We start from the raw sequence: 26,300 nt of genomic DNA, 5'->3' as shown, positions 1-26,300 counted from the left end.
TAAGTCCAACGAACGGGCGCGTTTTGTACAACTCTGACCGCGAATAACACATCTACACAGTTACACGACTATCGTGGACACTAGCGGAGACCATATTTTATTTTATATTGTAGAGTTGTCATTTTGTCAACTAAAAATGCCACTTTTGGCTAACCGTAAACGAATTATTACTGAACCATATATTGAGATGTAAGAATATTACAATCGGCATTTTAAATACACATAATATGTAATGTCAATGTGTTTGGAAATTAATTAGCCATGTACCTATTTTATTTTCAATGTCGAACAATATTATAATATTATATTTTGTTGTCTGCTAATTCGAAAAATAAAAATTTGTTATTTACAGCACACTTGTTTATTCAATTTACTGTTGTTGGTGTATGTATTATATAAAACAATTAAAATACGACGATTCAAATAATCTATTATATAATACCTAAAATATTTAATTCAAATACGATAGCATAATAATTGTAGTAAATTATTGTAGTAAATTTAAAAAAAATGTAGAATGAAAACAAAATTGAATGTGCTCTTATTTTGTTGATATTTTTGACATGAACCATCATAGTTAGTTTTAATATGAGTGTTAAATTGTTAGTGTTTGATATTGTAGTCACAACTATAGGTATATAAGAAAACAATATATTGTGGTCACCGTTAGTAAATGTGTTTTTTTTTAGTCGAATTTTGGCTTATAACTCGAATTTATATAATAATATATGTACATTTTAAATTGGAGACGAGATTTTTTCAGCGCTAAACCGTTATTGAAAACTTTATAAATAGGTAAAACAATAAAAAAACTATCAAAAATATCTGATTTCTTTAAAAAATAGTTCTACTTTATAGTTTATTAATTACAATGTATTTTCTTTTTTACATACAATTTATACACACTACATACATATTTATTACTTTATATTCTTTTATAGAATACTTTTTTTTTAATTTTATTAAATTTTTATAATATAAATACCTACATACATTATACATTTACTATTAAACTAGCTGAATTACCCGGCGTTGCCCGGAAACAAAATCGTGACAAATAAGATAACGCCATGTATTACCATTTACCGTCTTGAATTAATGAATTCATAATTATCGATAAGACATAAGGTTAGGATACTAAACTTAAAAAGTAGTTTTTATTATTTTGGAAAAATGCTACATAACTACCGATTAACCAATATTTCTTCATAAACTATATTATTAGTTTTTTCACCAGGGGCACATATGTATAAGTTTTTTTCTGAGCTTACACGGGAGCAGGCAACATAAAATTGTCCGTGAGTGAAGGCAAGGATCGCTGATGTCAATTCCTGCAACTTTCATTGTCTGTCCTTGTGCCTTATTAATTGACATAGCAAAACAAAGTTTAACTGGAAATTGGACACGTTTAAATTCGAAGGGGTACTCGTTTGTTATCATTGGTATTCTTGGGATATATACAATTTGACCATTCGCTGAGCCGGTAACAATTTCAGCTTCAATGTAGTTTTTTTTCAAAGATAATATTTTTAACTTCGTTCCATTGTACAATTTGGGAGCATTTAAATTTCGCATGAGAATAATAGGCGCACCGATTTTTAAACCAAGTTTGTGTGTGCGTGTGTGGGGGGGGGGAGACCTGATGGATTTAATGAGTTAAGAAATTCAGTCGGGATATCTATAGCTTCATCTTGATTAGTAAGTGTACCTATCTAAGGAAATATAGTTTTTTTTATCAGCTTCGAACATGAAAAGAACTTTTTCGTTTATGATGTTAACGGTGTCGTTTTTAGGAGCCAAAATTGCACGTTCACGGAGCCATTCATTGGATTTATTGGAAAGATGAGAACTTTCTGGATAAACTTTGTCGATTAAGTTATTTTTATCAAGAACCGAAATCGCAAATGTAGAATTTATGTATATCATGCTTTCCTCATCATTCTGAAAAGTTCAGCCACCAATTTTCAAAAGATGTTGTTAGAAGAGCTCGGCATTATTATCACCACCAAGGTGTACACGCATATTGGTTGTTAATCTCAAAGATGTTATGTAAGACCAAAGACATGATGACTTTAGACCGGCGTTGATTTCATCGCTTTTAATGCCTTTAGGCACAACTGGCAATACTTGTCTAAGGTCACCAGCAAAAAGAATAACAACTCCGCCCGTTGGGCGATCATTATTTTTAAAATCCCTTAGCATTCTATCAAGTGCCTCAGGACCACATTTAATACGCGGTGGGTCCATCCATAGTATATGATCTAAGTTTTCCATTAGCAACGAATAACGATATGAACTATCACGTCGCGCAACGGTGATATGGAAAGGGAAGTTTGGGCGGCCACGTCTAGCCGCCGTCCGTTGTCGTACCGCGAACCTCATCCGGTAAGTCAACATAACAGGTCATTATTTATGATAGTTGATAACTCCTTTGTTTTTAAATGCCATAAACCTTCTCCGCAATGAGCTCTTCAATTTAAAAAAAAAAATCATAACGATCGGTTCAGTAGTTTCCGAGAACATATCACTCAAAGGTTTTCATTTTCACATTTATATATTAGATAGATATGTACATGAATAAATAAAATTATAAAATAAAGTACCTACATATTGTGTTTTCAAATGAAAAAAATTTTTTCAATAACTCGAATTTTTTTGCCGATTCGAGTTATCGAGGTTCCACTGTACATATATATTAGGTATACATCAATCATGTTAACAAAGTTACATTTTTTCCTCAATTATTACAAATGTTGTGGCATTAAAGTTTGATCTTGAAACCACATAAAATATTTAATTATTAAATTTCATATATTCTGTGATAGTACCGTCCGCTCTATCCTAAGCAGAGGATCGTGTCTGACACGGCGTTCGTTCCGTTTTATATTCTTACATTACCATGGTAATGCGACATAAATTTCACAAATCGCAAAAATAAAGCACAATAAAATAAACACACCGAGGAAAAAAAGACCAGAAAAAAAATTAAATATAAATGTGAACACAATATGTGTAGTGTATACTCTACTCTTAATTAGTAATTACCATATGGCGTATTGGTACATACCTATAACAAAATATTATAATATATTATAATGAAAATAATGTCATAAATTATTATCATGTGTAAGTTTTGTATAAATGTAGTGTATAATATATACTTAAGATGTTATACTTATACAGTTATACACCTGATGTTTTTTACTTATAACTTAACACTATATATTATCTATAGATGAGTTCATATTTAAATTCAAATTTTTTTTATATATAAATAATAGTTAAGCATAAGCCATTTTGCCATATTCAGACATACAATTATTTATATTTGACATTTTTCATTGAATAAATATGTAAAAAAATTCTTATCAATTGAGTCTCCACACATAAAAGTGCCCATAATGGTTAAAATAATTTATGAATTATTTATTACTAATTAGGAGTAGAGTGTTTAGGTACATGCGTGTTTTTCCACCTACCCAATTTCACATATTGAGCTCTTGTAATATCATTTTTTTCACTGCTCAACAATATGTTCATCTGTTGAAATTATTCACAAAGGTATTATGGCCACAATTTAAAATTGTCAAACAATCCACCCTTGTGTGGAGGTACCACAATAAAAAAAAAATGATTTCTGAGGGTGTCTTCTTGACTATGGATAAGATGTATATTTTGTTAATAATTCTTGTAGGGTTAACAAAAAAGATAAATCATAAGAATAATACTATTGACTTTTCATATATTAAAATCAAGGATGAGGAGATAGGGTGTAGGGAGTTAGGCACTAACCCGTGCCACCTTTTAATGACGGCCATGGTTTGGCATTAATTTTATTTATGTAACATAACTCACTAAAATTTGATTAATAGAAGAATAGATGTGAATGATACTTAATATTAAGAAATAGTACTAGATTTCTTGTTATGTAAATAATTTATTAATCACAAATTGTAACAAACAAAATAAAAATTAAGTGAAACAACCACAATAATAGGTACTTCTACATACAGAAAAAATAAAAATTAGTCATTACTACTTGCTATTGAAATATATAATACTACTATAACAGTAACTGAATAAAATAAACTACAATAAATAGATATAACATTTATAATGTATTTATTTAAGTATTATCTTTTCAGGTACTCTTAAAATTGAAATATTATACATGCCATTATAAAATTAAATATTAATTAGGTACATATTATATTACTTATAGCTTATACTTAGAACTACTAATCTAGTGACAACCATGTCCTATTGTTATGAATTTTTAATTATTTCAAAATAATGGTGGTGAACTACTGTACTAATATTATTCAAATAAACATCCATCAAATTAAAATTTATAATATTTTGCATTAAAATTTCAAAGTTTTAGTGGTTTTTGAAAAATATTCAATTCAATACTAATCGATACATTACATTTTTTCAATATTTAGGAACTTGTATAATCATTCTATTAGAGAAATTGCAAGGAAGACTTAAAAATTTTAGTTTGCACTGCCATTTATAAATATATTAATAATAATTAATACTATATGATCACAGCTACCATATTTGCAAAAAGATCAAATACTTGATGGGTAAAATCTATTTTGTTCGACTTATATTCATAGATATAATTTATATATATATTATAACAATATTATATGATTATGATAATTTTTAGTTATGTGATATAGAAACTTAAGAAAGTATTAATGATTATGGCCTTACTTTAATAGCAACAACAATTTTTACATTTTGCGAAAGTACACAAATATTATGATAACTGCTGAAGACAATATTATTTGATAAGTGAGAGGTTAAACTTATATTAAAAACGATTCAGATAAAATTCAACAAAATAAAAATGTGATTAATTATTCTATTATATATATAATATACTAATATTTATATTGTTAAGTATGTGTTAGTAGCTAAACTAACATAATGATGCAATAATGTTTGGTTAAAAAATTATGTACAGAGTGCTCTTTATGTTTGCAATTCTATAATGAACTTGCCCACCTCCAGTTTAAACTTTTAATACTTAGATACCTAATTATTTTAATACTAGATGGAAATAAGTAATTTAACTTTTAAAATACTTACAAAATCTTATCATGGATTTTTAAAAAAACTATAATAACATTTTTTTTTTGTTCAGTTTATGTAAACTAAACTACATTATAATCCATCATAACCGTGGCTTTCTAATTCATTTATTAGTTTTCAAAAATATTAACTAGATATAAAGTTATACATTTGAAAAAAAAACATTAAAATGGTTATATACTCTGTATTTGATGTGGATGGTATTAGTTATTATACATTTCAAGAGTGATAATAATAGTGTATAAGTTTCAAATATTTTATAACATGTTTTAAATCATTGGTTCATAACAATTATTCAATTATCAACATAGTTTTTTCTGTCATAGATAGACAGATGAGTAGTTGATAGTTTTTTTTTTTATACTTAGAGGAATGATTAACAATGAAACCCATAAGCCCAAAAGAAAATGAGTTAATGGAGTAAATTACACATAGACAATGAATTGCATTCTGATTAGGCATAAAGTATAGATCCATTCAAACTTAACATATTTATTCGTCAACTTAGAAGTTTAGTGCCAGGTTGCACGAACAACCACTAAACATCTACGGAATCAAAAGTGAGCTAATGGTCCCTCAAACATGATTTAGTGGCCCATTAAAGTTCATTAAAGCGTTAGATTAATTAATTTTTATGAAACCCGGCATAGATGTTCGACATTATAAGAAAAATATTATTTTGCCTAAACATTAAAATTTACAGTTAGGTGCAATATTTTATTTTGTCTATAAACTTTCAATTGTATTGATCTAAAAAAGGTATACTCAATATTTAATGTAATAAAATGTTAATCACAGGCAAAACGTTTAATTCATAACAGAAATAAATAATATTAATAAAAATAAAACAATGATAATAAATAAAAATAAAAACTAAAAAAATAGTAACAGAATACTTGTTCAATTTTGTTCGGAATAATACTATAATCACAGGATAATAAATCAATACTGTATAGTATAATACTTTTGTCAGCAACTCATGAATAGCACAAAAATGACAATTGTTTTCTTCAAAAGTGTCCATAAGTACTTTGATAGCTCATAAGATAAGTATCATAAGTGCATGATATTAAATTGACATAAAGTCAAAGTGTGATTTGAAAAAGTTAATTTTCATAGAACTTAAAAAAATTATAATTTTTAAGTGTTATACATGTTTTAAATGAAAAATCACTAGCATAGGTAAATAATAAAGTGTTAAATAAAATGATTTTTTGTTGTTCAAGCCTCATATGAGTTGTATGACAAGTGTGAATAAGTAAGCTACCTTTAAATTGACCCCATCAGTTTAATTCGTTTTCTTCAGTGTTTAGAAACTTAATTGCTTATAGACGTTTATCAATAGCAGCAGCTTCTTGCATCCATTGTTCAATTTCATGTCTATACATTCGTCGCTGTAATACTTGACGATTTCTTGGTCGACTTCCCAAAAATGATATTTTACCCTAAAAATTTTAAAATCACACTATTACTACATATTTTAAATAAAATTAGTATTTATATAAGCACTTACAACTCCAACAAACATATCTGATCTATACTTTTGCAATGCTTGGAAATCTTTTACATAATTCATAACATCTTCCCACTTTAATTCAATTTCCTCGTGGAGCAATTTTTCCTCTACATTAAGTTTAGTTATTTAAAATTAACATTGCATACTGATATCATTAAAAATAATTATTACCATCTCGTTTAGTAGTTTGCTTTTTATATTGAATTCTGAACCTGAAAGCTTCAAGAACAGATGCAACAACTATAGTTAATACAACCATAGTGAAGAGATAAAATAATACAAAGTATGCTCGACTGGCAGCATGAACTTTTGTTGCATATCCATTCATCACAACAAACCAGTTATTGACAACCGTTAATTCGAATAATGTTACAAGACTGACAGCCAAATTAGGAAACGTGTTTAAATAATAATAGCCAGATTTGTCAGGTGTGTATTTATAATAAGTTTCAATGTTTGTGCCACTAAATTAAAAAAAAAAAAATTATTTTATGAAATTCAACAAATAACTTATAATGTTAATTACTTGCAACAATTTCTCATATCATAACCAGCAAACAGTTCCATTCCAATTATGGCAAAAAAATAATACATGACGAGCATAACACAGCCAGCAGATTTAATTAAAGGTGATAAAATTGCCATAGTACCAATAATGTCTCGATAGCGTTTTTTCAATTTGAACAATCGCAACAACTTTAGTGGTCTAAAAACGACTACATAGACAAAATCGGGAAATAGACGTAGTGATATTACAGCAATCAAACCTCCAAAGGTCACAACAAAGTCATATAAATTCCAGCCGGATGAAAAATAACGCTCTAATCCCATGCCAAGTGTCTTCAATGCTACTTCTAGAGTGAAACCTACAATATAAAATTTTTTTATAGCATAAAATCTGACAAAAGATTAATAATTAAACTATTTTGAATACATGCTAAGAAGAAGCAAGTGTCCCATCCTGCACTAAATGCAAGTACTGAGGTTTGTAAGCTTGGATAAGATTGCATTCCTCGTTCAATCATTGCAATACCATTCAAAGTAGTTAAAACATCTAAAAATTTAAAAACACATGATTAATAATAAGTTTAGAATTTAAATACAATATTGTATGTATGTAAATTTTTTTACAAAATATATGATCAAAGTATGGCCACGAAATGATTGAGTTTGCAGTTTGACAAATTCTTTGTACGGCAGGGGATGCAGTAAAATACCAAGGAGTATCTATGGCTTGTGGTTGCCAAGTCATCATTACAGAGTCGTATATACCATAAAATTCTTCAATGGTCAATGAACCTGTTCCACTTGTATTCAAATATCTAAACATCACTAATAAATCTCGGTTGCCTGTGAATAATACAATGATGAAAAGTAAGTCTCTAATAATTAAGTGGTATTCATTTAATTTTACCTTTTTTGGGGGCATAGTATCTCATAACTCCTTCAAACTGAGGAAATTCCATTTGGTTAGGATTTTCTTTGGTCAAAAGTAGCTTAAATGCATTTTTACAAGCTTGACGTTTGTGCAACAGTAATTTTCGGAACTTATCTCTTTCAATACTAGTGAATGTTTCATAAACTACGGCCAACATCTAAAATAAATGTATCATAAGATTTATAATTCAGCAGTTTAGTATCCTAATTATAATAAATAAAAGTTATTCACCAAATTCATAAGGAGGTACAACACAATGCATAAGTATGAAATAAAGAAGAGAGAATACCACTTAGATTTTGAATAAGCTGGCATCATGATATCTGGAAAACTAAAATATACATGTGTTACACATTGTTTAAATCACTATTAAAAAAAAAACAACAGTACTAACTTGGCTGTAGTTAACAAAACAAACATGTTGACAAAGCTATTAAACAAAGTGTCAAAATGGTTGTGTACATCTGTAGTGCTTTTGAATAAATAATATCCAAGCACGGAGTACACAGTGACAAAAAAAAATATCAACAACAACATATCAAATATTGGAGGTAATGATTGGAGTATTTGTCGGATAAAACGTCGAACACCACCTAGGTAATGAGTATCAACTAAAAAAATTGGTCGTAATGCTCTTGATACTCGAAAATGAGACGTCTGACGTATCAATACCACAAATGCTTCAACAATCATTATTGTCAATGTTATACACTAAAATAAGATGAAAATAAATTAACAAATATAGCTATTCATTACTATAAGTAATTTAAAATGTATAAAAATTAGTACAAAGTATTGAAATAATTGTTGAATTAGTATACATACTTTTAACATGGTTCGTTTGTGTTTCAAAATTGTTAACCAACCCATCCATCTAAGTTTTAATGCCAAACCAAGACCTATCACTGCTAGGGCAAATAGTTCAATAATACTGTGGAGAGCAACTGGCATCTATGGTATAATACATCATGAGAATATTAATAATTAACATGAAAAATTATGTTTTACTTCAAACGGTGGTGTAGCTGGATCTTCTGCAAATGCTAGTACAATTAAAACTAGTGATGTGGCCAAATCCATTCCATAGTACCAGTCATTATGTACCAATAGGTAAGCTGGAAGAGCTTCAGGTTCATGTGGATGAGAATCAAATTTTTCATTATTTTCTCCTTCCTAATTAGTGGTAGATCATAAAACATAAGAATAATTGAAAACTCTATCATTAAAATAGTTTACTTCTAGAAATATAGACGCTTCATGGTAGTTCATCTCCCAAAATTGATTTACATCTATTCTACGATCACCATCACTAAATATCACATCCAGGCGACCATCAAAGTGATTTCTTAAATCTATATTTTCACCATCATCATTTGGTATTGTTGAATCATTAATACTTAACGGAACGTCTCCATTGCGGTCTAAAAAAATATATTATATTGCAATATAAATAATTAATACAAAAAAAAAAAAACTTACTTGGCGATTGAGCATGATATGAGCTCACAATGATATCGTCTTCAAATCTTGAATAGTCTGTCATTTTGAAATTTTTTGATCGATTTATAGAATAATTTGAATGATTAAATAAAAACTATACGACTCTTAATCAATCTATCTGTGGTATGGACCATCTTTGAAATTCATAATATGTTTCTGTGGTGTATATTATTTGTGTCCAAGTGAACCTGACCCATTTTAAATGAGAAAATAATTTACACGTCTAACGTGCTGATGAATGTCATAAGCATATTATCTAAAATATAAATTTGCATAAATAAATAAAACGGTATGTTAATTAAGTAAAATGTTTCAGGTCCACTTAGTGTATTTTGTATGTTTTATATTATGTACATCATGACGTACAACCGCGTACACTGCGCCACTGCAGGCGTCTGCTGCATAACAAAACAAACAGTTAAGTTAGAAGTGACAACTTACAGAGTAAATAGTAATGTATTATAACACCTATCTATAATCAGTAAGACACCTACGAGGATAATCAGTAATCAGTCAACATCCCGTGTTAACAGTTAACACGTCGTCTTGGTTTGTTTTCGAGAATATCAAAACAAAAAGTTGTAAATGTTATTGTTAACAAATATTTTGATAAGAGTAATCATGCGTAAAACAGTGCTTGCAAAGTCGGCGGTACGAAAATTACAACCAATTACCGAACGTGGGTCCCATTGTTATTATTGTAATTGCTTTTTTAATTACAACAATTTTAATCGAACAATTAAATTTGTTTGTTACGGAGAAGGCAGTATTCAATCTTTTCACAAGTATATGTATGGAATAATAGATGTTTTCTACTATCGGGCGTCCGACGATAGGTGGGAAACGAAATTGTTCGTCGCTGGCACTGGCGACACTGCAAAGAAATAACCTCAATACTTGTTCTCAAGCCAAATAACAATTCCTAACGCTGTCTCTTTTTTACGAGTGATCTGTTACCGTAGTGTTATACTTCCATCAAGTTTCCAGTAAAGTAAGTACCCATTTTTATCCGTTCTAATCTGTTCGATCTTAAAAGTTTTGCAAATAACGATGGTTTTGATCGGGATCTGTATAAAAGGCATTTTGTAAAATATAAAAAAAAAAATTTTCCCCGAAAAATCGACTTGCCCTAACCGTTGTGTTAACTTCGGATTTGTCGTGCTCCTGAACTGACGTATTTTTCGCTTATATTCTGTTAATATTTAATGTATCTGTATATTTATATGTGAATAAGTAGAACTTAAACACTTTTGACATATACAATATGCACATATATTTGCTAATCGGAGATTTTCGCTTTTTAACTTCATGAAGAAAATAGGAAGTCGCCGGTATCTTACTAATCTCATTCCGTTCTACTGGTTCAATTGTCTAGAGATAATTTAATTTTTAACTACTGTGATTATTGGGTTGATTGGGTATCTTCCAGAAACTGGGAAACGTAGTTTCTTGGTTATTTATGATTGAAATTGTAATATGATATGTACATTAGTATGTTTTATTTTTAATGTAGTCTTAACTATATACTTTGGTATTTTAATTTAGTTAATTACCTTATTGATAATATATTTTTAGGGCATAAAATATTACTTATCAAGGTACTAATTATTAATGTTCAATTTTGTGTCCTAATAATCATTAATTTTCAACTAGTATCATCAAAATATATTTCAAATTATAAATGTGTAAACAATGAGTTCTAAATTGTTAGACAGGTCTTGTCCTAAATTTAAGTATGATTTGCACAAATAATTATTGTGTTAACCTACCCATTGATCATTTTTCTAGTTATTTTTGTTACATTTTCCTAACTTAATTCCCTATTAATATGTTAGATGTTTGTAATAATTATAAAAAAAAAATTTAGATGGTTAAGGCTAAGGAAGCGGTTGCTAAGTCGGATTCTTCCGCAAAAAAGAAATTAAGGCCTAGCAAAGTTAAGAGCTTGGCTAAATTTGAAACGAAGAAAAAGGCTAGGGCAGCAGGTACCCTAAAGAAAAAGCCCAAACAAAATTTGTTGAGTGGTACAGCTACATGGAAAGTGGTCTACAAGAGTGGAACATGGCGTTTTGTTCACAGACCTACTGAAGCTAAGTTGATAGCTAAGGCTAAAGCAGAAGGAAAACCATTGAATGACACACCGGTAGATATTTTATTTAAATATTACTTTTAAACTATGGTAAAAATGTTTTCTTATTTTATTTTTATAGAAAAAAAAGAAGTCCATAATTGTCAAACCAATCAAGGGCGAGAAGAATGGTGAAACTCGTGAAGTACACACTGTCAAACGCAAGGCGTACTACCCAACATTGAAAACGTAATTAAAAATAAAATATTATTTTCGAATAATTTTAAGTTAAGCTTTTTATACTTAATTAATAAGTCATTTAGAGTTATACCTATGCAAAGACTTTTTCTCTCATAATATATGCCACCGATGTTATACTTGTCATATCAAGTATTATAACATGCTGGTGATGCATTAACTATCTATATGTTCTGTTACTATGGTCTACTGATGCCTTATACTTTCACGCATTTATTTCTATCTCATGTCAATGGTATTCTTCAAATGTGGTTTTTTATTCCAACTTTTTTAGTTTTAAGGTACTAAACTCAAACATTGAAATTAAAATATAATCTAAGGTTATTTTCAAATTATTTTTTAATGCTTATTCATTTACAAATAATTTGAGTAGTTGTTGAACCAGAGTCGCAGGTTATGCGCATTGAAGTATTCCTGTGCTAAAGAAAGTTCATAAATCAAATTCATTTATATTTATGCACCTTTTTTATGTAAACGTATACAAAATGGACACAAATAAGTGATACAATTATTCATTTAAAGATTGTTGATGACATTTAATTCGATAAGATAATTTTATAAAATTGTATAGGTACATTAAAAAATATTGAACCAGAGTCGCAGGTTATACGCATTGAAGTATTCCTGTGCTAAAGAAAGTTCATACATAATTTTCATTTATATTTATGCACCTTTTATATATAATTGTATACGAAATGGACACAAATAAGTGGTACATTAATTAATTAAAAAAATTTAGATGTGTGTAGGAACTAGGAACTAGAAATGAAAGCTTATAATTTTCAATGAAAATATTGAACCAGAGTCGCAGGTTATACGCATTGAAGTATTCCTGTGCTAAAGAAAGTTCATACATAATTTTCATTTATATTTATGCACCTTTTATATATAATTGTATACGAAATGGACACAAATAAGTGGTACATTAATTAATTAAAAAAATTTAGATGTGTGTAGGAACTAGGAACTAGAAATGAAAGCTTATAATTTTCAATGAAAATATTGAACCAGAGTCGCAGGTTATACGCATTGAAGTATTCCTGTGCTAAAGAAAGTTCATAAATCATTATCATTCATATTTATGCACCTTTTTTATGTAAATGTATACAAAATGGACACAAATGAGTGATACATATATAATTTTGATTTTGATCTTTTACTTCCTTATGATTTATTTTGTAAAGTTAAGACAAAATTGTGAATTGAGAGCATGAGGTATTCTTGTGGTAAAATGAAATAATTAATAATAATGCCGACAATTATAGTCTACTGCAAATAGATGAACTGAGTTTATATTTATGTATAATGTGTAATTTATTTGTATTGTTTATATAGTTAAAAAATATTTTTGTTTACAGACCGAAGAAACATAAGTCTCGTGGTTTATTTAAGAACCACAAACGTAATACACGCCCATCGTTGACCCCAGGAACAATTGTCATTTTGTTGACAGGTGTTCACAAAGGTAAACGTGCAGTTTTGTTGAAAACACTTGATACAGGTTTACTTTTGATCACTGGGCCATTTATTTTAAATGCCATCCCAATGAGACGTGTTCACCAAGGTCATGTTATTGCCACCAAGACCAAATTGGATATTTCAAGTGTGAAGATACCTGAGGAGGTTGATGACAAGTATTTCAAGCGTACGCTATTAAAGAAGAATCCCAAGAAGAATGATAGCAAAAGTTTGTTTGTCCAAAAACCCAAGGTATTATAGTTGAATTCTATATTGTTAAACTATGTTTTAACTAATGTTTCTTAAACTTTTTTTAGACCTACCGACCAAGTGAAAAAAGGAAGTCTGATCAAAAGACAGTCGATGCACAGGTATTGAACATTATCAAGCAACATCCAGACAAGAAATCTTTCTTCATGTATCTCTCATCCATGTTTGGATTAAGAAATAATCAATACCCACACAGAATGCAATTTTAAATTTACTGTATGTATTGGTTGTTTCTTTCTTTATGAATACATGAATATACTACTACATGTATTTTTTAAATCTTTTTTTTACTTTGTATGAACCTGAACATTCCTTACTGAGATTTAAATATATCTTATCCTTAAATTGATTAAATGTGCAATCTGTTATTGATACTTAGAATATTTTTGTATTTTAGAGATTTAATTATTATTTACAGTAAATCTTAATAATAAATCTTTTATTATCAGAGTGGCCTATGAGGTAGCTGCTGTAGTAATGACTGCTGAAATATAGATGAATGATGAAACTTAAATATTATATTTATGCATTGTTTATACTATATATATCAAGAGTAATGATAATTCACATTAGTAATACATTTCTATATTGTACATTAAAAATTGATATAATAATCACCTTCTATATCTAAGTGTACTAAAAGACAGTAACCAACTTAAAGCTATTTACCAATACATTGTTGTATGTCACATACCCAGTTTGCGTAAACAGAAAATAATTTAAACAATATTTTGTAAGGGTATAAAATATTATGGTAGTGTACAATTATGCTGATATGCTCATGTACAATTTCAGTCATTAAGAGTTAAACAAGATGCAAAAAAAAATATTTAACTTAATATTTTGTTTGTTTAATGTTGTACAGTTGTATTTGATTTTATTGTATTTTAATTTTTGTCTGTTCTGTTATGATAAAATACTACGGGAATTAAAAATTGAAGTAAATTTATTGTGATTGTGGCAAGTGGCTACTATACTATGGTGTTAAAACGCTAATGATTCTGTTTCATTAATTTAATTTATGCATCGAACTAATCCAAAGTATAAATTATAACAAAAAATATTGAATATATGTTGCATGTAGTTACGACGTTTTAAATTTCCTTAAATTGTTCTATCGGTAAATAACGACTATTGTACATTCATTTATACCATAATGTTGTGGCAAGAATAGCTTATGAAACGTAATATTTTGTGATTATTCAATCAAAACCGATACCTACTCCGTGTTTATAATTTACACGAGAATTCCATTAGGCTTTTGCCGAGAATCGCATCTTGAGTGTGAAATTCATCACTTCGCACGTGTGTATAAATTGTGTAAGTATAATATGTCATATGAGGTGTAAATTTGTAGTAAGTTGATAAGTGTGTAAGGAATTATTTTAATATAATGACATATCATTCATTATGAAAACTATGTTCCGGAAATATACCATCGTCGAAAGTTTTATTATTTGTATAACTTGAGTTGTCTCACAATCCCTTGTACAAACTTTTCCGGTACGTTGTGCATCCTGAAATCATGTTATAATCGTTAATTTATTCAAAACAATGTGGAAATGAATGCCAGCTCTGTATCAGTTAATATAATAATAATAATTGTAGTTTTATACTTGAGTTCCTCGATTTTATTGTACATTGTGTCGCGTAACATTTTTTGCCTGGCAAGCTCTTCTTGTTTCAGCCTTATACCTTCCTGGAAGAACCTTTTTCGTTCGAGTATCTTTTCCTGTTCTTTATCGTTAATCTGTTTTAATAGGTTTCTACGATGTGCTTCGATTTTCTGCCGGTATAAACAGTATTCATATATTAGGAGTTTATTAGAAGTTTATTAGTCAGTTTGAGGCTTACGTTTAATATTCATAAATGTTTAGGTTCCTACTTACTTATATAGTTATATACTATGGATAAACCTAAAGACGTTTAAATAGTATGTAAATAGGTACTTTACATAGATATGGTTTTAGAAGAGGATAATAAAACAAAATATGTAACTAATGTTATAATATAATAAATATGAGGTAAGTGTTGTACAAACGGTTCATTTTTAAACAACAATGAAAAATAAAATTTAATATAGGTAGGTTATATAAGTCCATATGCACATTTTCAGGTTTTGATTTTGAGGGGCTTTATTCAAATGAAGCAGACTTGTGAGTGGCTCTGCTGTCGTGTTTAAATACTTGAAAAATATATTACTTTATGTAGTATACCTAATATAACATATTAACATAATATTTTTCTCACATTTAAAATATGATGCATGTTATAATACATCTGATTATTACTAAAAATTAAAATGAAAAATATGTTTACAAATTCCAAAATGTAGGTACTTATATACATATATAATATTATAATTGATAATAATTGTATCCGTCTAATCGAAATTGCAAATTTATATTTAAAAAAACACTATGCTATCGATGAGTATCGTTTGATGATAGGCTCACATTCAGTATACAACTTGGGAGTGCTAAAATGTTTTACCTTAAAGTAACCAGCATGGTTATAAATCAGGAATAAATTAATTTAAAATAAAATTATAAAGCCGAAGTAGTAAACCTGATTTTTAATAAAGAATCTTTTTTGACCGATATATTATAACCAATTATTTCAACGACTATTACATTCTTCGACGAAGAAGATATGCAATCAGGGTCATTCACATTTTCCTATATATTTTCGTCATTTTTGTTTTGTTGAATTTGAATACACTAAGCATAATTAAACAGGAAATATATGTCCGTGTTATTGGTACATTACCAATACGAGCTAGAATAAACTCATTCTTATAAAAGCGCAATTACACCTGGAACAATATTTTTGACACAAAATAATCTCTGGATGCTAAGCACTCCCGGCACTCCCATATGTAATCCAATTTTCCATATTCTAAATAAATTGGATAATTGGAATGTTACCTATCACTTATCAGAAAAACAATATTATATATCCACCTTGGTTTTGTAATTACTAATTTGTAATACTAATTATGTTCGGTGGGTGGATTCGATATCTTTTATGGAAGACACGAATAATCAATCATTGATCGAAACTAGAAAATAATTTCTTCAAATAACGTTGACTAAATTTTGTAGGTTAGATAACTATAATGTATTAGGACTAATACTTCTATTAAAATAAAACAATTTGGATTAGTTAATTCTAAGATAAGTCCTTCAAGTCCCCTCCCCCTAAATTGCACCTATGCATATAAGTTATAACATATTAAAATACATTATTATTTACTAAAATATATCTGTGCAGAATTGGTATAAATTAGTTATTTATTTCGTTTTAATAATTATTAATTTATATTTTATAAGTGAGTTAAAATTTATAAGCGAAAGTTATTTAACGAATTATGTATTTTAAAATAGAAATATGAGAGAATTATTAATTTCTCCAAGTAAAATAATTATAGATTCTCGTTCCTATAGATATTACATCCTTTTCTTAGTAGCCAACACGGTAATACATAATAATATTATTTTATATTTACCATTTTATTTTTTTCATCCATTTCTTTACTCTTTTTGATGTCTTCGATGTTGAGTTTAGCGATTTTTTCAGTTTCGTCCTTCTCTCTTTGAATTTCAAAAGCGTACGCTATTCTTTGGTCTTCAATCTGTTTGCGCCTGATCGAGTTTAATTCTTCTTCTACCGCGACTTTTTTTATGGCCTCTTCTCGTTCCTTACGGCGCCACTCACGTTCTACCTGTAATTTATTGTAAAATATTAATACAGTCTATTATAGATGTTCCATGTAGGAACTATGAGTAATGAGTATAACTACATGGATCACCAATATTTAAGTTCATAACACGTGCACACTGCATTGTACATTATTTTAACATACGTTTTATTGTTTGTATAGGAATAAGGAATTTTGACAGTCAAAACCTAAACATTTTCTTTGAGTTTGTGAATTAATGAGTTGCACCTATATATTTCGAGTTCAAAATCTATTTAGGCGGTGGATAATGGATATAATTAATAAACTGAAATTTTAAAATAATTAGAATTTATATTTTAGTTACTATATTTTACACCAAGATTTTGATGGAATTTTTCCAATCTGAAACAGTTTTTATATTTTAATATTCAATAGAGAAATTAAAGATAGGTGTAAACAAGTGGTGGTTGAATTATTTGATCTTGGTTCGGGAGGGGGGTAGGCGGGAGAGAAGGGGGGAGGCGGGAGAGAAGGATGTAGCATTGTAGCTGATACAGATACTATTTGATCATTTAAAATATAATTTATGGTAAGGTATCGTCTTTTACCTATATCATATAAATTATAAATATTTAAAAAAAGTTTACGGGAATCTATCTCCCTTCTATTCGAGTATTTGACCTCCCCCAGTGCTTACCTATACGAAGATAAATGTTAATTAATCAAACATCGACTTTCAAGGCATTATATTATATTATTATGTATATTTTTATTTTTTAATCGGTATAAACTCGATCGTGGTATCAGCATGCCACCGCCCACCTCCGTGGCTCTTTTCATAAAACATTGGTATACCGTACTTGTAAGAGCTGCGAGAGGGTAACCATAACATTTTCCAGTCACCCATCAATTTTTCCGTGTCCGTCATGCCAACGACACCTACAGCACCTTTAGTTTTACCACCCGAGATCATTTTTATTTTTTTGTTTCAATGTTATTTAAAATACATTGAATTGTAAAAACAATATTTCTCAGCCAAAGCGTTCTTTTTTTGTGGCGAAAATTTGGTTTTCTATTGAAATGCAACCTTCTCAACTCGATGTCGGGTCACCCAGCAACTAATAATGGTACCGACTCGGAGAAACATTATTGTAACGTCTTGTAACTTGTAAGTTATTGAACAAACTAGTTTTTAAAATATAAAAATTTGATTATATTAGTTCCCTAAATAAAGAAGCATATTTTATAGTGGCCTACCTATACAACATACCTATAACATCCAGACATATTCGTATAATAATTCTATACCTAGTAGAAAATATAATATAGTTTTATTCATACATGCCTCATTTAAGACTGTCGACTTAGGTATATAAATTTGATCTTATTGAATACTCATCCATACATTACAGGTAGCAATATTTGGAGTTTATTTTGGGTGCCAATAATTTAATGATTTAGCCTATGGGTACATCTACGATGTAAGGTTGGTACCTACCAATTTCGTATCATTTTTTAAACACTATTGTTTTCTTATTATGTGCTACCTATATTATATTTAGTAGAAATTGTCTCATTAAAAATGTTAAATGTAATGCTTTGATAACTCATGTATCGACGTATCGTGTATGTATTTATAAAATAAAAAACATTTTATTCTCAACCATGGTTGGGTACCGTGTTTACCTGGTCTCTGACTCTGAGCGCGTTTAGCTCGTCCTTGGTGGCTCGCAAATCGTACGTAGCTTGTTGACTAGCCTGTATTTTAGCAATAGATTTTTCCTTCAGAAGTTTCTGCTTTTGTAGCTCTCGCTCGAACGCTATTTCCCGTTCATTCTTTTTGCGAGTGTACTCTTGTATCTGTGACAGAATGAATGTGCGAATTTCATTTTAATCAAATAGGTACACTTATTTGTAAGGTTTTTATGACCGTGATGGCCTTTGAAGGTTGGTATTTCGAATTATTGGTATTAAGCTGCAAACGAATTGAGTCCCGAGATCCCTTTTCCCACTAACTACTAACAACTGCATTAATTGCGTCCGAAGAATTTAAATGACTAGTTGCTTCCAAATGTCCAATGTAAATAAATTATTTCCCTTCCCGTTTAATACAGACTTGGAACTGTCAATACTCAATAGCAATATTGCATATTATACTTATAAGTAGGTACGTCAAAAACACTGTTTTTGATCGTTTCGTTATTACATACTTAATACATATATTAATGTCGGCTTCTTGGCTTTTTCCATAACTCATTAATAATTGCAAAATTTCGATTTTTTTTAAAGCGCTATCTAGTGTATACATTTGAGCTCAATAATTTGTGTAGAGGCACTAAACATCGAAATCTCCATACAAACATGTTTTTATTTAGCTTTTTCATTATTCATTATTATTTATTAGGTATTTACATATTGTTTATTTGTACAATGTATATAGTACTATAAAGAGTTATAGGTATGTAAGAATCTATTAAACCGTTAATGTGAGGCAAGACAATAGAAGGATAATAATATTTTTTTGTGCCATAGGAAAAAAATGAACAAAATCCTAGAGAAACTTTTCAATTATTTAAAAAGCTAATTACCAACAATTGCCTTTTATTACCGTTAACACGTTTTGGCACGATATTATACCAAAAATGTTTTCTTGTGACGTTTTTTCGTTATTGCATAAATTATATCTTTATAGCTCATAATAATAAATAATTTAGTTATTTAATAATGTATAATAATATATTCTACATTTAGTCTAATTATTGTTCGTTGCTGTAGATACAAATATAAAGATATAATTCAAAAAAATTTATAAATATACGTTAAGTTTGGTTGTTATATTATATTATTATTTATACACTACCTAAAATTTAAATGAAACGCTTTTGATGTACCTAATTAAAACGTGTTATTTTGATTATTTTTATATTTAATCATTTGTCTTCTTACAAAAAATATTTATATCTTTTTTCATTATTTGACTATTACTACGAATTTTAATGAAAGTATCTTTTTACATTTTTTAGAACATAGAGAAATTTATTTCAAAAGTTTCAAAATCGTGTTCGATGGATGATAGTCTAATACTCATATCGATTACGGATTTATAATCAGATAATAGGGACGCATTTAGTGTATCTATTTTTTCTTTATAGTCAAATAGAAAAACCTTGTCTCCTCTCGTATGTCACCTATCGCAATTTTTAAAACTGGGACGCAATTCGTATGCAGTTGATATTTCGTATTTACATAATATTCATAATAATATAATTAGTTACACATTTGCTAGGAATGTTTATTTAATTACACCATCAGACCATCTTGAAGTGTATGGTAAATACCTTTATTTGTGTTTTTACACAGATCTCATTCTCATATAGTTATTAGTTTCTATTCACGAAGGTACATATATGATATAAATATATAATATATTATTATGTATTATACAGTTGTATGTGTCAATGCATATGTAGAGCGTAGGTACCTAAGTACCGTTCCCAACCACTGCTGTAATAATCGTTACCTGCAGCACTTCGATGTTATTCATCTCTTCTTCCAGTTTTTTCGAATCTCTTATCTGTGCATTGAGCAACATGTACTCTTTGCGAAGTTGTGCCTGTTTTTCCATTCTCGCCTTGTAGCTTTCAGCCTCGTCATGCCGGATCTTGTTCACCGCTTCCGCTCGAATCATCGCTTCCTGAATATACATGCATTAATAGCGACGAGTATGATATTGAGTTTCTCGTTTTCCGTGAAAACATGATCATGAAACTCCAATTTACGCAAGGGTTATTAAAACGTTTGAAAATATTTTATAGCTATTCATTTGTTCTAAGAACTGACTTATTTATTTAACAAAACTGATATTCCGAATTATTTCCGATATTCGTAAACACAACACGTCAACTATACATACCTCCGCCATCCTAGCCAACTCCATTTCTCTGGCGATCTCGTTCTCTTTTATTTGTTTCTCGACCTCAACTGCTTGGAATTTTTTTTTTAGCCTCTCGACTTCTGCTGCCTTTTCGAGTTCTTTAGCAGCCAACGCTCGTTCTCGTTCCATCATTTCTTCCATCCGACGTTCTTCTTCTTTCATTTCTTTCCTATAAAAACATAATGTGTTAGTCATTTATACAAATTCTATTGCTAACATGAACTTTTTATAATTAAAAAAACGTTTACAATATTTGTTTTAGATTCAAAGGTGAGAAGTTCTATAGTAATTTAAAGCAGAAACTTATGAAAGAAATAGGTATGTAGGTTGCGAGGTCATTTGGAGGTTTTTCTGTTCTCCTGTTCTAATTTAATCCATAATTATATTACAGCAGACTCATATGTATGATTAGATGCATTATTATAGCTAGCTATTAACAATATTATCGACTGGATATAATTTTAAATATTTATGTTAAATAAAGTTGATTATTAAAACAATGCTATTCTGCAAAATTGTGTCAATTTGTATTTATAATTATTATAAGTAGAACGCTGCAATTTGATAATAATGTTTAAATTATACTTTGATGTACTAATCGATATAACTATATTACCAGATAAATTTGCTAAATTTAAATAATGATGAATAAATAACAATTTATGAAAACATAATATTATGTCATATAAAAATGAACGATCCTATTACTTTCTATCGAGCAGAAATGAAAGATACAATTTTATCTTTGATCAAAATTATAAAGTTTATTAAAAAAATTGTCTGGGGAAGTATTTCATTTAATTCAACGAAATGTTTAAATGTTTAATGAAAAAAGTAAAAAAAAACATTTACTAGTTAGGTACTATACAGAGTGATCCAACAAGTATGCTCACCTTTTTTTTCTTTAATAATAAAGTTTTTCAAAATCTGATTTTTGGAATCTTTAAATATACTCAAAGACCATATTTTCATATCCTTGATTTTGTGTACCACTTAAGGAGTGTCCTGTGGTGATACGAACCTTTGTTTTTTAAATGAGTACCCCGCTTTTTTTCTTTAAATTATTTAGCGGATAATTTTTTTGAGAATTTTGTTGTATCGAAATCAAAATTCGAACGAGTGGTTTCCTAGTTATTGGACAATTTGTACTAAGGAAAATAGTTCATAATATTGATATATTTATAAAGTTCTACACATGGAATAAGAAAAATAACTAAATAAATCACGAAGGATTTTACTTGCTATACTTAAGTGTTTGACTAAATAAGTATGAAATTACGTATTATTTTATATGATGTGTATAGATTATAGATAACAACGTTTACTGTGTAAGCATATCCAACTTCCCTATTATAAACTATATATTATCATGACGTGTTCATAATTTATAAAAGTACATATCTACCTATAGACTATAAATATATTTATGTATAATTATTATTATTCAACATTTCATAAGAACTGCTGTTATTTGCTACTCTTTTCTACATTTTGTATACTCGTATACATACTATTTTACCAAATATACCAATATATAATAATATACGCGTATAAGTGCTATTATTTAGGTGTATACAATTGACTTACTGAATAAGTTGTTTTTCAGCAATTTGAGCGTTTCTGATGGCATGGCACTTGGTACTTAATATTAGAGAGTTGCACTGTTTTATTTCATCTTCTTGGTCTTGTCTCAATTGTTGTGCTCTGGCCAGAAGGTAATTGGACTTCTTATTTGCTTCATCATCTAACTGTTAACAATTAATACTAATTTATAGTATTATCATATTAAAAACAATTTAATAGTAATTAAGTTACCTATAGTTATCTTGAATAAACTAAACTAAAGATACAGTGGTATAAGTGTATACCTAGTAACTGCATCAAAATACTGGTATTATAAGATAACAATATTATAAATAGAATAATAAATATATGTACAGTGTACATTATAATATCGTAATCCGTGCATATGTTGTGATTACAATAAAATATTGTATCCGATTTGTCAATTTGTCATGCTTATTTGAAATCATGTGATATTATTATTACTCCTTTATATATTTAATATTGAAATTAATACAGTGCAGGGGATAGTGGTGTTTCTAGGCCTTATTTAGAATTTGAAAAAAAGTGAGTGGGGAATAAACGTAGGCAGTAGGATTTCGAAGTTAAATAACATTCTATACTTTAGAAAAAGGACGTAAGCAGGAATTGACAGTGATGGAAGCGTAAAAGGTAGAGTAATAGTTTCGAAACGTTATTAGAAAGTGCCTTTGCCGGTCGGAATTAATGTGGTATTTAGGATCATTTATCAAACAGTGATTTGTTAGCTGGACTCTTTTATATATAATTTTAAATGATAATTTTCTGTTAATAAAATAACAAGTTATTCTGTTTTTTTTAAGCTTTTCTATATACTAATAAATAACAAGTTTGGATGAATTAAAAATATTACTTTAAGTAAATATGTGGCAAACTTAATGTTTTAATTTGGTTTTAGATTTTATAATTCCAACTTAAAGTAGTAACAAATACTATCAATTTAAGTATTTAGTATACCTATATATATATATGTATTAAACTACATACATTATAATATGTTTTATATTTTGTTATAAATTATAATATTTAATACTTGGTTACGATGGTTCAATGTTTGTATAAACTATATAACGATAAAATAAAATATATTAATACAATAATTATTAAGTACCTTTATCCACAAAAATCGACAAGTTTACTAAGTGAAAAAGTCTTAGTGCTTTATATTAGAATATTAGATAGATATCTAATTTATGAAATTGATACTTATTTTGCGCACTTTTGGGGAAAAAAAACAAATTTTTATAAACTAAATCCACTTTCCATTTTGTGTAATTTTGTAAGACAATTTACCGTACGTCCGTATAGAAGAATATTATGAATTTGAAGAATATTATGAATTTACATATTCTATACAAGCTATGGATTTATAATACACCTTTTAGATTTTAAACAGAGCTATGAATGTATCGATTTAGAATAATGTGTGTTTTTCGTATACCTAAAATATTTGAATACTACTGAATTCAAATTGAACACATCCATTAAATTGACCCACATGGCCTCACGACATCTAATGTGCAGCAAAGTGGTATCCATTTTTTATTATTATTAATAAGTAATTATTTACGTTCAATTATGATGAATGTGGTACATTGTTATTTGTTATTCTGTTATTGCATTTTAAAATAAAACTGCATTTGCTTTAATTTTAAATTCTGAGGTGAGCGATGAATGTTGTATTGATTGTACAATGATGTGTGTATGTTTTTTTTTCTCTGTGTGAGTTGTGTGACTATATAAATGCGATAAGTAGACCAAATAATTCTTCGATTTTGAAAGTGAATATAATTGGTGCATTCAGGAGGTAAAAATTCCCAGCATTTTTCAAAAACATCAGGAAAAAAAAAATGTATAAGCATAATATTGTTGTATTTAAAAATTCATAATATAATATTATGTATATTACTATACATAAATCTATAGGATATTATTGATAGTAAACTATAGGATAATCAATTATATATTTTGTTTTTTGTGTCTGATCCTTGAGAGATTATAACACTTTTATAGCAGAAAAAATGCATTAATCCTCAATTGTGTTTCGGTTGGTGGTTTCTGGTCGTAGATTGGATCTAATTAATTCTAAGGTTCAGCGTGTTTCAGTGATTTAGGTAGATGATTTAGAATGTATAGGGAAATAATAAAAAGTGATTTGAGTGGTATGATTTTCTCAAATTCAAATTCATATCAATATTGTTTATTAACTATTAATTACCTATCTGGATTTTTAAATAAATAACATCTAACACACAAGATTATTCAAAATTATTTATCTGTTGCTTGGCACATGGTCTCTTACTTTGAAGCAACTTCTGACACGTCTTGTATTTGAGTTATAATAGTACCTAGCAGAATTTATATCTTATAATATGATCTTATTGTATTTAATGTATCATTTTTTTATTGATACATCACATATTTCTATTGCTCTAAACCTAAGCATTTAAATAAATATATATAAACGGATAAATTATGTCGAATAACCGTTAACTAAGTATGTTATTTATTGTTTAGTCAAATACCATATTCATTGATATAATAGTGTTTCATATTTATATGTACATAATATATGTATTATATAAGTGACACTGACCTGTGCAAGTTGTTTTCCTTTAGTCCTAAGTATGTCATAGCTCTGTAGTTTTTGCTTCCTGGCAGCGCTTTCGCTTTCTAGCCTCTCTCTGTCGGCCATTAAGTCTTCGACTTTTTTTCTTCGATCTTCCGCGGTTACTACCACAGCTTTATTTTTTAACCGCTTGAATGTGCTTCTGTCAATTACTCGACGGTCTGGTATGGCCATGAATTGTTGTTTTCCCATCTTGTCCAACTTACAGATTTGTGAATCTTTCCTATTAAGACGATCGGTATCGTTCTCAAATTGCTCTTCAAGATTTTTATCAGGTGTAAAATACACTGGTTGCTTGTACTCAATGTCGCGTTCCGAAAGACTTGAAAGATTAGATGCCGACGATGCCATGCGGCGTTTGTCCCCATGAATATTATCAACTGAAATCATGACGCAACAAATTTGTTTTGAAATGCCTTTTTACGTACCAAATATATTGCTTTTTATTTGTTCTGATGTAAAAAAATCAGCAATGATTTTTTTTTAAATCTTACGATAGGTATTTAAACATTTAAAAACGTGGTACGATTATTGTTTTATTATTCATATCATATTAGTTATGTGTACGAAAATTATCTTGTTTGTAGACTGGCTTAATATAACTATTCCAATAAGTATACAAGTTTGTTTACTCGTCGCCAGGGTTGTTTCCTGAGAAACGCCAATTTTCAAGTTTACTGAACAAACACCGCATGTAGCATAATATTATTCCGATGCTATGTTTCGATTATCATTATGTGTCCACTAATAATAATAGCAATTATTATGCAATAATTACCTCAAAAACTAAAAATGTTGGAGTAGGTACTTAGATACGTCCTCCACAACGTATTCAAATCTAA

General features: G+C 28.6%; 3 protein-coding genes across 5 annotated transcripts; 1 reads left to right on the top strand and 2 right to left on the bottom strand.

Annotated features, from left to right (window-relative positions):
* Positions 1-4,938: 4,938 nt before the first annotated feature.
* Positions 4,939-10,067, bottom strand: LOC111041170 (two pore calcium channel protein 1-like). 2 transcript variants are annotated; one of them, XM_022325371.1, is made up of 14 exons: positions 10,052-10,067; positions 9,537-9,955; positions 9,294-9,478; positions 9,066-9,230; positions 8,883-9,008; positions 8,452-8,768; positions 8,289-8,388; positions 8,034-8,214; positions 7,751-7,969; positions 7,554-7,673; positions 7,146-7,485; positions 6,791-7,083; positions 6,617-6,726; positions 6,429-6,548 (listed from the first exon to the last, which is right to left on the bottom strand). In XM_022325371.1, the coding sequence occupies exons 2-14, from the start codon at positions 9,598-9,600 to the stop codon at positions 6,429-6,431; spliced, it is 2,340 nt and encodes a 779-aa protein (XP_022181063.1). In that variant the 5' UTR covers positions 9,601-9,955; positions 10,052-10,067. The 2 variants fall into 2 exon arrangements, with proteins under 2 accessions (XP_022181064.1, XP_022181063.1); XM_022325372.1 differs by lacking the exon at positions 10,052-10,067 and having other exon boundaries at positions 4,939-6,548; positions 9,537-9,600.
* A 348-nt stretch (positions 10,068-10,415) lies between these two features.
* LOC111041173 (60S ribosomal protein L6-like) lies at positions 10,416-13,890 on the top strand. Its single transcript, XM_022325375.1, has 5 exons — positions 10,416-10,548; positions 11,425-11,700; positions 11,768-11,874; positions 13,242-13,593; positions 13,659-13,890. The coding sequence occupies exons 2-5, from the start codon at positions 11,425-11,427 to the stop codon at positions 13,818-13,820; spliced, it is 897 nt and encodes a 298-aa protein (XP_022181067.1). The 5' UTR covers positions 10,416-10,548; the 3' UTR covers positions 13,821-13,890.
* Positions 13,710-26,036, bottom strand: LOC111041172 (cilia- and flagella-associated protein 45-like). Of its 2 annotated transcripts, XM_022325374.1 has the most exons (8): positions 25,426-26,036; positions 22,815-22,975; positions 21,207-21,396; positions 20,814-20,987; positions 18,980-19,153; positions 17,120-17,335; positions 15,228-15,397; positions 13,710-15,128 (listed from the first exon to the last, which is right to left on the bottom strand). In XM_022325374.1, the coding sequence occupies exons 1-8, from the start codon at positions 25,846-25,848 to the stop codon at positions 15,065-15,067; spliced, it is 1,572 nt and encodes a 523-aa protein (XP_022181066.1). In that variant the 5' UTR covers positions 25,849-26,036; the 3' UTR covers positions 13,710-15,064. The 2 variants fall into 2 exon arrangements, with proteins under 2 accessions (XP_022181066.1, XP_022181065.1); XM_022325373.1 differs by having other exon boundaries at positions 13,710-15,397.
* Positions 26,037-26,300: the final 264 nt, after the last annotated feature.

This window comes from Myzus persicae, unplaced genomic scaffold (assembly GCF_001856785.1).
Source record: "Myzus persicae strain clone G006 unplaced genomic scaffold, MPER_G0061.0, whole genome shotgun sequence".
In the NCBI taxonomy this organism is placed as follows: domain Eukaryota; kingdom Metazoa; phylum Arthropoda; class Insecta; order Hemiptera; family Aphididae; genus Myzus; species Myzus persicae.
The sequence above is the reverse complement of the archived record's forward strand: the minus strand, read 5'-3'. Positions and strand labels throughout refer to the sequence as shown.

Excerpts from the sequence above, each read along its gene's own strand:
- LOC111041172 (XM_022325373.1), bottom strand. The coding sequence starts at position 25,848 with ATGATTTCAGTTGATAATATTCATGGGGACAAACGCCGCATGGCATCG. Across the intron at positions 20,988-21,206 it reads AGTTGGCTAGGATGGCGGAG|GAAGCGATGATTCGAGCGGA; the intron begins GTATGTATAGTT and ends ATGTATATTCAG. Across the intron at positions 15,398-17,119 it reads TGGATGAAAAAAATAAAATG|AAAATCGAAGCACATCGTAG; the intron begins GTAAATATAAAA and ends TTATACCGGCAG.
- LOC111041170 (XM_022325371.1), bottom strand. The coding sequence starts at position 9,600 with ATGACAGACTATTCAAGATTTGAAGACGATATCATTGTGAGCTCATAT. Across the intron at positions 8,769-8,882 it reads ACAAACGAACCATGTTAAAA|TGTATAACATTGACAATAAT; the intron begins GTATGTATACTA and ends ATCTTATTTTAG. Across the intron at positions 8,215-8,288 it reads TGTACCTCCTTATGAATTTG|ATGTTGGCCGTAGTTTATGA; the intron begins GTGAATAACTTT and ends CATTTATTTTAG.
- LOC111041173 (XM_022325375.1), top strand. The coding sequence starts at position 11,425 with ATGGTTAAGGCTAAGGAAGCGGTTGCTAAGTCGGATTCTTCCGCAAAA. Across the intron at positions 11,701-11,767 it reads AACCATTGAATGACACACCG|AAAAAAAAGAAGTCCATAAT; the intron begins GTAGATATTTTA and ends TTATTTTTATAG. Across the intron at positions 13,594-13,658 it reads TGTTTGTCCAAAAACCCAAG|ACCTACCGACCAAGTGAAAA; the intron begins GTATTATAGTTG and ends AACTTTTTTTAG.